This window comes from Apostichopus japonicus, chromosome 4 (assembly GCF_037975245.1).
Source record: "Apostichopus japonicus isolate 1M-3 chromosome 4, ASM3797524v1, whole genome shotgun sequence".
NCBI lineage: Eukaryota > Metazoa > Echinodermata > Holothuroidea > Aspidochirotida > Stichopodidae > Apostichopus > Apostichopus japonicus.
In genome coordinates this window covers 11,878,371-11,894,465 of record NC_092564.1, presented here as the reverse complement: position 1 = coordinate 11,894,465, position 16,095 = coordinate 11,878,371, and the positions used below count along the sequence as shown (strand labels likewise).

General features: G+C 38.5%; 1 protein-coding gene across 2 annotated transcripts in view; it reads left to right on the top strand.

Moving 5' to 3' along the window:
- LOC139966455 (transient receptor potential cation channel subfamily M member 5-like) overlaps positions 1-16,095 on the top strand; it is a 33,019-nt gene that overhangs the window by 6,976 nt on the left and 9,948 nt on the right. For both annotated transcript variants that reach the window (XM_071969468.1, XM_071969469.1), the window contains 11 exons: positions 241-439; positions 919-1,099; positions 1,774-1,949; positions 4,021-4,219; positions 5,108-5,276; positions 11,774-11,997; positions 12,612-12,700; positions 13,276-13,410; positions 14,153-14,203; positions 14,583-14,673; positions 14,887-15,082. In XM_071969468.1, the coding sequence (XP_071825569.1) occupies positions 241-439; positions 919-1,099; positions 1,774-1,949; positions 4,021-4,219; positions 5,108-5,276; positions 11,774-11,997; positions 12,612-12,700; positions 13,276-13,410; positions 14,153-14,203; positions 14,583-14,673; positions 14,887-15,082 (1,710 nt within the window). The remainder of the gene's footprint in view (positions 1-240; positions 440-918; positions 1,100-1,773; positions 1,950-4,020; positions 4,220-5,107; positions 5,277-11,773; positions 11,998-12,611; positions 12,701-13,275; positions 13,411-14,152; positions 14,204-14,582; positions 14,674-14,886; positions 15,083-16,095) is intronic.

Here is a 16,095-nt window from a genome sequence, read left to right as displayed (position 1 = left end):
CCTTGAATTTTACAACAACAAAAAACGCATGCGAAAAGGGGGATATTAAGGGGACACAGGTTCTTAAAACTGATAAGACCGGTTTTGAACAGTCACCGCCATTGTATGAAATAAACATTTTGCCACAGGCATCCTTTAGGAGATATGCCTAAGCCTTAACGCAACTAATAAATAGTTACAAACCTATGAATTATCGTTTCTTTGACCTTTTTTTTAATGTTTTATTCATTTCCGTCGTAGAATCTCTCTTGGTTCCATAACTGTAAGTATTGATAATGCGAAAAACGGTGCAAACCATCCGAACGTACGACATGTACCGCGACAAGAAACAGTTGACGTCTGGTCTATTCTGTCCGGGAGTTTACTTTCCGAGGTCAGAACAAGGGGTACAATCAAATTCAAAGGTGTGAAGAATGTTTATCGCGATCCGAGAGCCCGGGTAAGTATAGTAGCTGCGACTGGCATTGATATAAATACAGAGAAAAAACAAGGATATTGCTGATATACTATTATTATTACTTTTTTTTTTGCAAGAAGATTTTACTTGCCTGCATCAATTAAAATTATTTTTAATACAGTCGACAGACCAGTGAACAGTCGGACACTGGGTCATATAGTCATTCGAACAAGTAGATTGGATGTGCCCAATACATATCACCTTTATGATATCATATTCGCTTTGTACTCGTAATTAACTTGTCGTCGTGGATATACCCGTACCCGTGACATTTGGGAAAGTAAGTATATGTAGAAACTACATCAATATTGAGTTTTCCTACTTAAGGCATTGTGGATTACTCGTACCCATTGTGTTATACACAGGTCAACTTCGCGCTTGCAGAGGCTACCCAATGTAACAGTTCAGAGAAAAGTTAGTCTTTTAAGTTTCTCGTATTGTTTTCCATATCATTTTAATAGTTCGTGGTCGTTGACGATAACGCTGATACCACGAAGGTCTTGGAGGTGTTTACCAAAGGTTGGAAGTTAGGGAAACCGAAACTTCTGGTCAACATATGTGGAGGGGACGAGAAGTTTGAAGTGAACAATCATCTGAAAGAAATATTCCGCCACAGTTTGCTACATGCTGCTCGCACTATTGGTGAGACTTATGGGAAAATGGACATATAAATGCGGGATGTCTTTTTTTTTTCTTCTCTCGTTTAGCTGACTTATTTGATACGGAAATTTTTTACTCTTAATAGTTTTCAGACAGCTTAACTTCAATTAAGGAAGTATAGACGTCGAAATTGTACTAGAAGAGGAGCATTAATGAACGACTTTATGGCGTTCCATATCAGAGTGATAACATCAAGAATGGTATCTTAAATTTGATAAATTGGAATATCATTATAAATAATACTCTACGCAAGCTCTTTGCAAGTCGTATAAACACACTATTAATTATTGTTTATTGCAGTCCACTTTCAGTTGCATGTATCATTATTTTCTAAACTGTTTATAACGTTCAGTTTGATCAATTTTTCATTCCAAGCAATCTGTTAAAAACTTGAAAACTAAAGATTACCCAGTTAAGTTAATTTTCAATGTACTTGGTTTAAACATGTACTTACATCCGTCAGAATCTCTGGGCTATAATTAAAATGAAAATTACATAGGCTCATATATACCTGATTAAACAGCCCTACCTCAGCTTCCCACCAAACCAACACCATACAATTTTTCGGGCCCACCATTCACCCAATCTCTCCAATCTAATATAATCTCTTTGTTAGTTAAATCGGAGTTTTTTCTTTCATTGTTTTTAATATGAAGATGCTTGGATTTTGACAAACGGTTTGAATAGCGGTGTCATGAAGTTTCTGGGTCGTTCGTTACGTGATTTTGCTGTAAGTTCAGCCAATCGTCGAGGTAAAAATACATTTCCTATCGGGATCGTAGATCTGAACACAATTGAAAACGGTTCATGCTTTCGTCAAAGTCATAATTCGGTAAGTTTCATTTTGTAGAAAAGATATTTATCCCCAAATTTATGTATGTCTCAATATAGCTATAAACTTTATAAGCTCCATTTTTTTGTCTATATAGAAAGTATAGTATCGCCGAGCGAAATCTTGGGATGACGAAGTCTTCGGTAACATTTTTCCGATATTCATTCCATCTTGAAGATGGCAGTATAGCTCAGTGTTACATCATTAAATGGGCAAGGATCAAGGTGCGCTCGCAAAATATGGCCGAGAGTTGTGTTAGAAGTCAATCATTTTAGATATGAAAGTAATTATTTTTTTTTTTGCCTTTTTTGTGAAGGATTTTGCCGAATGGGTGTTTAATGTGTATTCTTGGAGACCGTTCTTTTGTATTGCAGCTGAAGTACCTTAAACACTGCCATGTATCTTTTCGTATAAGCATATTAGTGATATGCCAAACACAAAGTGACATATTCCACTGCTCCATCATTACGTTAACTTAACATAGACTTGTCAAGTTAATGTTCTACATATTTAATTACAATATGCAAGTTAGTTGTTTGACCGACAATATCTTCATTTAGATATTTGTACTTGGCCTTGATTGCACACTATACTTGAGTTAATTTGATACTCATTAGCTGTATAGCCTCAATTAAGACACCCTCCTCTTAGAAAGGTATGCATACCCCCCCCCCCCCCCTCCACCACAACCTCATTTTCTTTTAGAGCTCATATAAAGATGAAGGAAAGATGAGTATATATATATAGTTCATTCCCCTCTATAAAATCCTTCATTTGTCTTCAATCCATGAAAGAGTCCTGCCTATCACCTTAACCAGTCGAGGGAATTTTGAATGCTCTTCATTTAAATGAATTTCTGGGAACTTTAACATAGTTTTCCATTGTGAATAGGTTAATTATTCGTTTCTGCTTCAAAGATTAACGGTAAATATACACACACACACATTCCCTTTTAAACAGTTTCGATACTCTGTTCTGTTTCCTGTTAATGTATACTTCCCACTTTTCACCTATACGGCAACATTTGTTTCCTCTCTCACAACATATATGATTGTAATACACTCACTGCACTTATCTCATCAGTTTTTGTCTACGCACATCCGTTCGGAGTTTTGATTTCTTGATGGAGGTTTAGAAGACAATTAAACCTCGATTATCCGGGATTCTAAGCAGGAACCGAGAAAACATATTAACTAATACAGTTTACTTCTTTAAACGAAAGCAGCAAATTCTCCCACCCCCCTTTTTTTCATCACCAGGAAACAAACCCTGTGTTCTGCAGTTCTGCAGTATGCTATGTGAATGAATCCGCTTGCTACTTACCAGCATTAATTGTTCTTTTGACTTACGCACTAAATTGTTCACTTTCCGAGGTCGGTTGCGCGAATTGATATATAGACAGTTCGAATTGGATTGTCCTAACTACCTATAACATACGATAGCTGACGATTTGGGTTTGTTTTGGACGTGCACGCTTGCAAACTTCCATACATTGAACTTTTAGATCCTGAGCTAGAAGAGGGAACGTTAAGTGCTAATGTGCTTCGCATGCTATATGAGTCAAGATTTCGTTACAGAAATTTCCAATAAGTTCACCAAAGAAATTTCAGATCGCTCCAAATCATCTTCAGTCCCCCCCCCCCCCATCCGCCCTCCCTATACCGTCAGTAATTTAGTTACATCGAGGTATGGAAAACAATGATGATAACTACAGAGTCAGTTATTTAAACAAGTTCGATAACGTTATAGGGTATTTCCGACTTTTGAGTAGATGTATACATTACCTAATTGTGGTGTCGATCGTATGCTACATGGAGGCGCTGTATCAACTTGACATTTGTTAATCGATACCTGATATTGATAAACGTTATTTAACGCTATAAAGATATGATACGCCAGATTGCAAAAACATTGAGGCTACAAGGCCTTTATACACACACTATTTCTTGTAATCAAGTCTTCATCTGTCGATACAGCCCAAAGAGTGTATATTGCACAATGGTAGCCACGGGAACACAGGCGTCAATCCAGTGACATAAGTATTGGAACTTCTTTCTTCTACTAATTTCAGAATAGCAGATGTGAAGTTGTGTACGACACAATGCACCGCGATAGTGATCCCGACGGTGATACAACAGTACATCTTAACCCGTACCATCCCTACTTTGTCCTAGTTGACTCAGACAGCGAGCAATCACGGAGCAAATGTAACGAGTTTCGATGCACCTTTATGGAAAAAATATCCAATATGAAGCTAATGGGAACCAATAGTAAGTGATTACCCCCCCCCCCCCTCCCCTTCCCTCTCCCTTCCGGCAAGCTTAGGTATTAAATCGTTGACATTGAAACGCGAATTCTGTGCTTCAATTCACAACACTTCTCTCGGTATGTCTTATATGCTGATATAAATTTCCTCTAGGCCTATGTATATGAGCCTGTGCACAATTAATGTTTACTTTCCCTCTCCTTCCCCGAAGTATTCATTAAACAGTGATCAACATTTTGAGTAATAACTTATTCGCGTAAGCACTGGAAATGAAAAGCTCTCACTAACCTATATACCTCAAAACAAAATACTCACTTTCAAATACTATTGTATTGTATTGAGAGTTAGCTCAGTGGTTAATAATAATAATAATAAATACTACTTATAAAGCGCCTCCCAAAAATCTCGAAGCGCTGTACAGAGAAAAGAAAGTAAAAAAAACAGATAAACCAGGCTAAGAAACCAAAAGATGCAAACTCAAAAAGATACGAAATACAATATACAGATAAAACAGCTAAGAGGATAAGACTATAGTAACCTACAAAAATAACGCCGGTGCCTTTCAATCATAAGGTCCCAGGTTCAAGTCACTCGACCAAGATTAATGTATGTCGTCCAGTTACAGAGTTGTTGACAATTGACAATTCATAATCATGGACGTTAAATATGAATCTAAGAGATTGACTTCGGTCAGCTTGCGGCTATGATAAGCCAATGATGGCTTCTTCGCGAGTTCCTGCTTGCAGGAGGATCTAAAATACATACATACATACATTGTAATTGCGGGTATGATTTGATTATTAAAGGACACAAGCATCTCTCCTGATGTGTGATTTCTTGGAAAATCGAGCAAACCATAGGCCTATCTTTCATTTTCTCTCTGTTTATACAGCAACGATTCCAGTTGTAACTTTGGTGATCGGAGGAGGAGCTCAGAGCATCCATATCGCCCATCGTCTCGCCATGAATAGATCACCATTGGTAATTTTGGCGGGATCGGGTGGAGCAGCTGATATTCTAGAGTTCGCTTACAGATACGTTCAGAGTGGAGGAGGCATCAAGTAATGTCAGAACCTTCTGATTAAATAATCCATTACTATAATGCACATATAAAGAAAGCTAGATCACTATATTATAACAGTATATTCTTTGAATTTCTACCCAAAACACAGATGGGTTTTCTTCTTTCGATTAGCATGCACGGCCCGAGGTTATTTGTGTCCTGTGTTTAGTGATGTGTTATCTCGTTGTAGCTCCATGTTTTTTTTTGTGCAGCATCTCTGTCGTGCTAGTAGTACATGGTTACACAGGGAACTATACCAGGCGCGTATCCAGGGGGGGCGTTGGGGGCGCGCGCCCCCGGGTAAGGAAAAGAGGAGAGAAAAAAAGAGAAGAAAAAAGGGAAAAAGAGGGAGAAAAAAAGAAAAGGAGGAGAGGAAGGAAGGGAAAAGAAAAAGAAGAAAGAGAGAAAAAGGAGAAAAGGAGGAAGTAGAAGATAAACGCCAAGACCTCGGGAAGAGAAAGAGGAACAGTCATAATTACAGCGCTGATCCCTATTATATACACAGGGTAGCCAGTGACAGATCGAAGATTACAGAGGGGACGTGTGCCTCACCCTACCCCTTACACCGACAACTCCATTTTTAGCTCATACCAGCATGCTGGTGTGAGCTATTGTTACAGTGCGGCGTCTGTCACTCTATCCGTCAACAATTGGTAAAACCGCTCCCACTCACACAGTATTTAATGGAATTTCATGAAACTTGGACACAAGGACCATTGGGTATAGGGCCATCAGAGATGGTCCGAAATTTGGGGTCAATGGTCACCTGTGGGCCGTAATGGGCCATTTTGTGGAAATACGCAAAATGCTTCTCCTACAGATTCCATGGTACAATGTTGAGGGTTTGTCACGATAGTACTATGGAAGTTTTACCTTCAGGGTGTTCATGAATTTGAGATCAAAGATCAACTAGGGGTCTTTTGTGGCCCGGGCCGCCGCCCTATATTTTCAAATTGCTCCTGTTCGTACAGTGTATGGCCAGTTATAATGAAACTTGGTCACAACGTTCCTCGGGATGAGGGTTATGAGGGGTGTTCGGAAAATTGAGGTCAAATGTCATTTAGGGGGTCATCAGGGGTCATTCTTTGTAATATTTTCAAATATCTCAATCTCCTCAAGATTTTGATGGATCATATTCAAAGTTGAACTGATGATTGTTGGATTGTGTATGAATAAGATGATGCCTAATAATTTTTGGTCAAAAGTTAATTAATTACAATTAATCCCCAATGTTTAAAAAAATCTGAGCCTTCACCTTTTGCCAAAGCTCCTTTAATTTGTCTCCCAGTCTCTGCAGTGTTTGTTTACATTTGTGGTTAAGCTCTGCAGAGGCTGTTAGTGGAATTAAAGCAGGACTGGGAGTTGTTATTAACTGTTGAACTGTAAGCATGAGAGCCCTATAGCCAATCAGCACTTGCCGATTCTTAGAAGTCTTTGAGCCTGAGGTATGTAGGCAGCCAGCCAAAATTTTGGCAAGGAGTGCTTCAGTATGGAACGCGAAAAGGGCAACCATATTTCGTTGTCTAAACTAAGTTTGTTGCAGTCTAAAACTAAAGTTGTTGCTGCTGTTTTACCACGTTGTTGCTCAAACTCACGTTTTTATTTTAACTTCCGTTGTCTAAACATACGTCGTTGTCTAAACTTACGTTGTTGCTATCGGCGCTGTTCAAAATTGCTCAACCGCGTAATGTAAACCAGAATGCGAAATGCATTGAGGTTTCGATGACTTCAGTACACTAGAAAGGTGTTAGTATAAGCAGAACTAGCTGTTACTATAGAAATGGCCCGAACCACCATTTTGATACATTAAATAAACACAGGTCAGTCTACTGTACGTGGCTATACACACCTGCACCAAAAACAATAGGGGTCTTGGAGGTCCAAGTCCATTTGGAGTCACCAAACGCAAACTTGTGGAAACCTTGTTTTATAAGCTACCGTATCTCCCACAGCCAGCCTATCAGATAACATGTGCGTTAGTACAACTCATACGAATAGGAGGCTGCACGGTAAACAACTTTTAAAATGTTATAATGTTATACTTATAGGCTATGCATATACGCTGTGAATGTCGGAAATCAAGTACAACGTCGAGTGTCTAGACAAAGTACCAGCATAAAAATACTGCACTTTTAAACTGATTTCATTGAGCCCCTCCAACAATGTGTAGAGATAATCTGGGAATGTCGGTAATCAAGTAAAACGAGTATCGAGACAAAATGCCAGCATAAAATACTGTACTTAAAATTGAATTATTGAACCATTACATGATGTCTGGATATGTTGTGAATGTCGGCAATCAAGTAAAACGAATGACAGTAATATTACTAAAGACAAATGTTTTCGTCCCGATCGAACACCAATTGCGTTTATTATATGACCTATACTTTTACTAGTGTTTATAGTTGAGAAGATGCGATCTTATCACTGCCTGTACTTTGTGAATGCTCTACACAATATATATATGGCGGATGCCATCCAGTGCCCTAGTTTCGCTGTTTTACAAGGGCGGCCGTCCGACCTTCATTTCGCCTGCCCTGCCACTCTTTCCTCCTCTCCAACTCCGTATATAGTACCTCGATGCTTTGACCTGCAGCGATTTCACCAGCTACCCCAACTCTTCAAATATCCCCGCAAATGTAGTGTGCATATCTCGCTAAATTCCACGCAATTTGTATTAGGCCTGTTCAAACTTCGGAGTTTCAACTGCACATGCGCATATCCTGAAAATTTGTGGAGAAAAGATCATATCACCTTACCTACAACACATAGCCTTAGTCAAAACTCGAGTGTATCTTGGATGATTCGTTTCTTGCATAACATGTTAGCGGGTTTTTTGGTCTAAAATTCTTAACAATGCGGAGCGAGGTTTGTGTATATTCCATTTACAACACAATCCCTTTCGCAAATCGAAACTCCGAACTGGATTGGTGTTACGAATGAACTTGCTTGGCGGGTTTAGTAAACTAGTTCTGTGAGTCATATTGCCTACGTACTTCAATACTGTGCCCCTCTTGTTACTCACGAAGCGCAGACTACATCCAACCATAGAGCAACTGATCCAACATTTACCCTGGATGCTTTTCAGTATTTGGAAACAACCAACTCCACGAAAATTATAGTATTTAAATAACATTTTTACGCAATGTCGAAACTTCAATGACTACTTTTGACGATGTATGACTGCAGTAGTTTATGAACACGAATTAGTGTTGCACCAGAATCATGACTTGAAGCACGTGGTCAAAGGGACCGCAAAACTTTACGCAAGTTTGCAACGAAGAAATAACTGTGGTATAAATGCACATTTTACATTATCAACTCTCAAAAGGGAGAGAACATAACATACTGTGAGATTTAAAGTCCTTTTCAGTATCAGAGATGTTGTGGTAGCTTCCCGCAAAATTCATTGTCTCAACTCATAACTTTCTGTGATAACACAATTATTCAAATATGACATTAACAATATAAATGTAAATAACGTCCTCGGAGTTGTATCAACTATCATGTAAATATCGTTAACAACGTGATTTTGTTCGACAAATCATGTTGTTAAGGATATTTACATGGCTGTTGCTACAAATCCGGCATGACATTAACGATTACCCCCCCCCCCCCCTTTTCGCGTTACATAGTTAAACCATCATACCTTGCGTTCATTGAGCACTGAAGATGCAAGCATGTTTGCAGACAATGGGTAAGGGACTATTAACCAAACAAATCTCGGGAAATTTGAGAAAACATCATTGGCTGTATTTAGCATGAAAATCTCTGTAATAGATATGTTGTTAGTACTGCACGTAAGCAACTTGCGGTTGATTGTTATAATTTTTTTGAAAAGAAAGAATGATGTTCGTTCACAATGTGTTCACAACGGAACTTTAGATAGCAACGAAAGTGTAGACATCAACGTGAGTTTAGACATCAACCGTAAGATAACTTAGCAACGAAAGTTTTAGACATCAACGTGAGTTTAGACATCAACCGTAAGGTTTATAAATCAACGTGAGTTTAGACATTAAGGCGCGTTCAGTCGTCAACGTGACTTTAGACATCAACGTAAGTTTAGACATCAACGAACAACAGCAACATGGTAAACTAGCAGCAACAGCTTTAGTTTAGACAGCAACAAACTTAGTTTAGGCAACGAAACAAACTTAGTTTAGGCAACGAAATACGGTTGCCCTTTTCGCGTTCCATACTTCAGGTCTGCTCAGGTAGAGGGGAGAAAGTTTAATAGGGTAGGTCAGTGGTATTGTTTGAGAGAGTGGGTAAAACAGGATTTAAAGGGGGAAAATAGGAATTATAGCCAGTGGTGTGGCCAGTATTCTGCTAACGGAGGGGGGGGGGGGTATCCCTCATGGGCCCAAAATTGGTGGAATCTGAAAAATGGCCTGAAATTTGGTGGGCCATAAAGTTTTGTGGGCCCTACATTTTTAAGCTCGAAAAGGTATGAGCTTCTGCACCATTGGTGCTCTAGTTGACGTTTCCATTTTTCCTCTCTCACTAATGTATCTATATATATGTACTATATATGGTCTAGCATAACGCGTGTGTGTGTGTATGGACGCCTTGAACAATTGTTCAATTGTGCAATGGAACCAACTGTGGCTGGTCTTGAACTCGACCGAGTCGTCGGGGAACATGACGCATTTCGGGGAGGGGCGACCGCCCCCCCCCCCGAGCAAATTTTCTCTACGATATCGCTAGTAATTTAAAAATAGACAATGCTTAGATGCAACTTACAAGGCCTGGGAAGTGTCATTTCCAGCGATCTGGGAGGCATTTTCGGCCAAAATTTTCTTGTACGCTTCGCGCCAACTCATGGTGGCGCTTCGTTTAGATAGTTTGCCTACAGGCTTCGCCCTTCCGTTGGCAAATTACTCGCTACACGCCTGTTCGAATTTGTAAAGCAAAGAGCAGACATCACATAATATCAGTGAGCATGAAAATGCATGTTCAAAAATGAACAGCCTCAAAACTGTCTATGTGTGTAGTCAAAGGCGTAGGAGCCCAATTGGATTTGCGGGGCTGTAACGACTTGCCCGAAAAATATAACCAAAATTTTTCGCGCGCAAAGCGCGCATTCAACATGTTGATGTCAATATCATATAAGCAAGCATAGGTCATTACATCGCATGGCATCGTGTGCCGTACGGTCCGTGAAAGTTGCGCAGTCACCCGCAGGATGCTAATGTAAAACAACGAAATGTCTTATGTAGATGGAGAAAAAGCATACAGGTCCAATTATGTCAAAACTCTCTTTTACAGTAGTAATGGCGAATTAGTCTGCCAAGCTTAGAACTTTATTTTAATTACCAAGGAGATCATTTTTAAACTATTCATTTATTCTCAGCATATTGCCCGAATTTTCAGGGGAACAAGTTTGGTTGGGGGGGGGGGGCTGCAGCCCCCCGCCTCCTACGCCTATGTGTGTAGTGTTCGGTTTCGAAATATCTGATATCGGAAATATCTGCTATTTTTCATTTCCTTCAACCAAGTTTTATAATTGCCGTTATAAGAGGTTGTAATATTTCTACACCAATAAATTAACTGTGTCGGAATTTTCGAAAACTTCCTGACCAACATTCTTCATCATACTTCCCTCTACTCGAAGCAATTTTGACCTGTCTGTTAGGGGTTCAAGGAGGTTTTTCTATATTGGTTGTCCATATATTGAATTTTGTGCAACATTATGTATATGTTTTCAAGTGATTTTCTTCACGAGAAATGTGAATTTTCAAATTCTCAACAAATAATGGGCTTTAAACTTTGAAAAGTGGGGCTTTCGGATATTGTGGGCCGTGACGTAGAATCACCTACAAAAGCAATGATCCACAGGACATGCAATGAGGTCGAACATGATGTGTGACTGGTTACAATCTTCAAAAAGGTTATGGATGAAAAAAAAATATTGGGAAATACTTGGTTCTCAGGCAAAAGTGTACATCTGGTTGCTCATTTTCAAGCCCGAGAAGTGCCATTTCCGGTGATCTAGGGGGTATCAAAACCTGAAATTTTCTTGGACGCTCCGCGCCAACCGATGGTGGCGCTCCGCTTAGATAGTAATTCGCGCCCCCGGGTTAGAAAATCCTGGATACGCCCCTGTATACAACATCATTTTAACATATAATACATTCCTGATATTGACGAAATCCAAAAAGAAAAAATCATGCATGTGTTTTGAACTGCCGTGGTTGACGACACATCTCCTTAAGGTCATACTGCCGGAAACACAAATGTCAGTTAAGATTTGTGATAGAAATGAGTTAATATTAGGCGTTGAATAATTTACTTGTTTCTTGAGAAATTGAAACAGAATTATGCTCAAACCTATATTTCTCTTAAGGATTGCATGTTAACAGAAAATATTTTCTTGGGAAGATTGGGTCAACTAATGCCCTTCAATTTAACCTCATTCAATCGTTTACCGATGAAACCCAATCTCCACTTACCTTTCTTACTTGGGGCAATCTTATTAATGTTTTCCTGCAGACGAGAGGATGAGATCAAGTTCACAAGTGGTCTCAACGCTCGACTTCAATCTTCCTGTGGGCCTGAGGACAGAGTAGAACTTTTAGCAAAATGCAAAGACATGGTCCGTCGGAAATACAATGTGGCGATATATCATCTCCATGGCACCAGTATACCAACCGGTTTGTCTCTGTGTCCTGTTCATGAAGATATCGTGGAAGCAATCATAGCTTCTCTACCGAAAGGTAAACGTATGACAAAGGTGTAGTAACAAACACATACATTGTGCAGGTTCTGTAAGACTAGCATACTCTAAACGTTAGTTATATCTACGATATGCTTCTCGGTACATTTTGCTAAGATTATTATGCAGGATTTGTTCTTTTCAGATAAATGGTGGATCGCTCACCAACCTCCTACATGCAGAGGTCATATGTACCGTCTATCCCTTTTGAAGGGACTCGTAATTACTCACGTGACGTAACATCGTGGTTATCGTCACAAGGGTGGTGATCATCTCGATATCAGGAGCTTGTCAAAACTTAAGGAAGGAAAAACTCAGTCATTAATGGTCACCATCATGAACAAGTCAAAGCCTCAACCACCATTTATGTTATGTGAGGGGAAGGGCTAAGATGTTATACGTCGTGCGTGGGGGAGGGGTTGAAAACCAAAATGTAAGAATTAGTGTGCTATATATATACCGTCGTAAAAATAATTATATATATATATATATATATATATATATATTACGGTTATTTTAAATGGTATAATTATCCTATAAAAAAGTCAGATCGTTGCATCATCGAAATCTCAATATACTTGTTTTTCATTTCTGGTTCTTAATTCACTTTCACAGGTGAGAAAGGTAATCAGCTTCACCTGGCCGTGGTTTGGAATCTTTTAGAACTTGTTAAAAGATATTTAAAGGAAAACAGATCGTGGAAGGTAAGTGATATATCCCTCGGTCCCAGAAAGGAACACTATTTGTTATACGGCGTTGTCACACACATAAAGCGCTGTTATTCTGAGAGACATCGAGAGCTAGGTCTGGTTCTGGAGAGAAATAAAGAATGTACATTTAATAATTTATCCAAATATTTCCCTACTGGACTACGGAGCCAGAGCCTCGCCCTCCTCTCCACTCAGGTCACCGCCTGCTTTGCTTGGTGATGATTGCAGAATGCTGAAAGCAAGACTATAAATTTGTTTACTTCTTCAAGACCAAACCAATGATAAGAACATGAATTTTGCTAAAGGAATCCGAAAAATACAATTATAGCCTGAATGATTACCTGCCTCTGCACAAAGTTATGACTATAACGAAGAGGACAAAATTCCTATTTTATATGTACTTTCTATTAAATTCAATTTGAACAGTGTGACCTATATACTTGAAAGATATAACTACTAGGTGATTATCACTACTGTGTAAATGATCATCAATTACATGTTGTTTTTTGCCCTTTTGTTTTTTCCTTTTGATTCTCCATCTTTGTTTACATTTACTCTATTTTACACAGGATGATGATCTGCATCGTAGTTTCGAGTTTGCTCTCTGTAATGACCAAACTGATATCATTGATCAGTTTCTTCAACACGGTATCAACGTTCAGGACTTCTTAAACCAGTCTAAATTAGCTTCATTATATGCAAAGGTTGGTCGATGAACTTAAAGATTGTAACTAGGGTTGAACATTTTTTTCCTTCATTTTAATGGGAATATATTTAGGTAAATAGTAGACTGGACTAAGAGATCAAATGATTACAACTTCACAACGGAATAATGGTTTATTGACTTCCCTTAGCAGATGGCGCTGTGCAAAAACTAGGTGATCCAAACACACGATCCCTGCATGTTGTGAAAATTTGGTTATTTAAAATATCATCACACTATGGCAGTATTTTAATACAGTGAGCCGTTTTCTTCAAGTAAATAAAATAATATTCAGTATGTACATATTTTAGTCACCTGTAAAAAATATTACCTGCAAAAATGACAATAAAATACTTCACAACTATAGTTGTTAACATGCGCAGTAGACTAGTACTAGTATAGCCAGGTATATCTCGTGTAGACACATGTTTCAAACTGATGTCTACAAATGAGGTTGGTGATTTTCTAGAGTTCTACTTCTAGATTATGTATGTTCCTATGGTTATGTGCCATACAGGCGAGAGTGCATTGTAATCGAAATCAATTGATTTACATCAATGTCTTCTTTTCTTTTGCTTTTAGAGCATATTTTGGATTTCAATATTCATGTTCTGATGACCACTGCATAACCATGATTACATACCCAATGGATCTTTGAAGAACCGTAACACTTTGTCACACCCCCCCCCCCCTTTGTAAGCCTGACAAGTCTGTAAATTTCTCCCTATGTTTTGTGCATATAGATCGTGGACGATTGCTTATTGAAAGACATGTTAGAAGAAAAGAGATTTCAGGTTTGTAAAATCATATTTACTTTGCAATAACGTTTTAGTATTTCATCTAGATAAAATGTACTATAGTTCTGGATAGTTAATTGTATTGGGGTTAAACTTGTTCTTTACTATACTAGTACTATACTGTCTGTATTGACTTTGTATGACAGTGTTGACCTTGTGACCTTTTATATATATATATATATATATATATATATATATATATATATATATATATATATATATATATATATATATATATATATATATATATATATATATATATATATATATATATATATATATATATTGTCACGTGTTCTATTATTAGTCAAAGCCTCGTACAGGTATTACATGCATGTTGAGATGTGATTATTTTACGCTACGTCTTTCTTCTCAGCTGGGCACGGCGATGACACTTAAAGTGGTAGCACGTGTCATCATGAAATTCTGCTTGCCAGGATACCAGCCACTCTATGACAGGCATGAAGGTAAATATGATGTGTTTAAACTGAGGCTTTTCTTCGGATATATAGCAATATCAACATATATACCCGTCGCCGTCCAAATGTTAAATAAATAAGATTTACTTGTAGGATAATTGTTTCATGTTGCCCTAATGTTTAATTTCGTCCGGAAGAACTGTCCTTATTACCTTTACATTGAAGCAATATGTTATAATCATCTTCTTCTTCTTTTCAAAGATTACACATTTGACAATCCAATGAGGGAGCTCTTCATATGGGCTGTTTTACAAATGCGGATTAAAACCGCAAAACTGTTCTGGTTTGAAGACAAATCCCCTCTCGGAGGCGCCTTATTAGCCTGTAAAATGATGAAAGCAATGTCTGAATACGAACAAGATCCACAACAGATTGACCAAATGGAAACTCTTGCATGGTTGGTTCAGTAGCAATTGTTTTGTTTATTTTTATTCTAAAAAGAAAATTATAAAACACTATCAACCACACCTTTACAGTGGCGTGCAGTATGATCCCGTGGTTACATTAAAATTTCCCCCTGCTGATCTAAGTAGGGGGATGAACTTTCGTGGAAGGTCCAAAGGTATGGAACGCGAAAAGGGAAAACCTACTTCGTTGCTAAGTTTAACATAAGTTTATACAACGACGTAAGTTTAGACAACGGAAGTTTAGACATCAACGTGAGTTTGAGCGTGGTAAAACAGCAGCAACAACTTTAGTTTAGTCAACAAACTTACTTTAGACAACGAAATAAGTTTGCCCTTTTCGCGTTCCATACAAAGGGGAATGAAGGATTTTATAAAGGATAAGGTGCTGCCCTGGAGTCATTAAACACACTGCTATGCAGAGGTCCTCCTCAATAATAATAATATAAAAGAGAGCAAATTGTGCATTCTGAGGCATTTTAGACTATAATTCTCTATGTAAGTAGCTGTAAACACAATATTGTGAATTCCCCCGACCTATTTAGGTAGTGACTTGAATCTTTATGAGATTGCCAGATGCAAATTAACGAATGAAGTGTTTTATATAGGAGGTATGCTGTTATGTGGCCATTGAAGCGGACTCCCGTGTATAGGGAATATGGGGTTCCTCCCCGGCAATCTTTCTAATCCAATTCTTACCCCGCAGAATTAAAATATTCCTTGACTGCGCCATTTCCCTCCACTAACGACCAGAGCTGTTCTCGCGCCCCCTCCTTCCCGGCCTCTTTCCACATGCCACTGCTGTACCTTTCAACTTTGAAAGTCGCATAGGTTGGAATTGAAATGCATCTCTAGCTTGAAGATAGTTTTTCCGTGTAGGTGGGGGGGGGGGGTGGGGGGTGAGCTGAGACTTTAAATGTCGGAATACGAACATGACCACAACAAGTTGAACAAATGGTCCTGCTTATACAAGGGGTTTCTCGTGAAAGCCTTTTTGGTTTTAAAA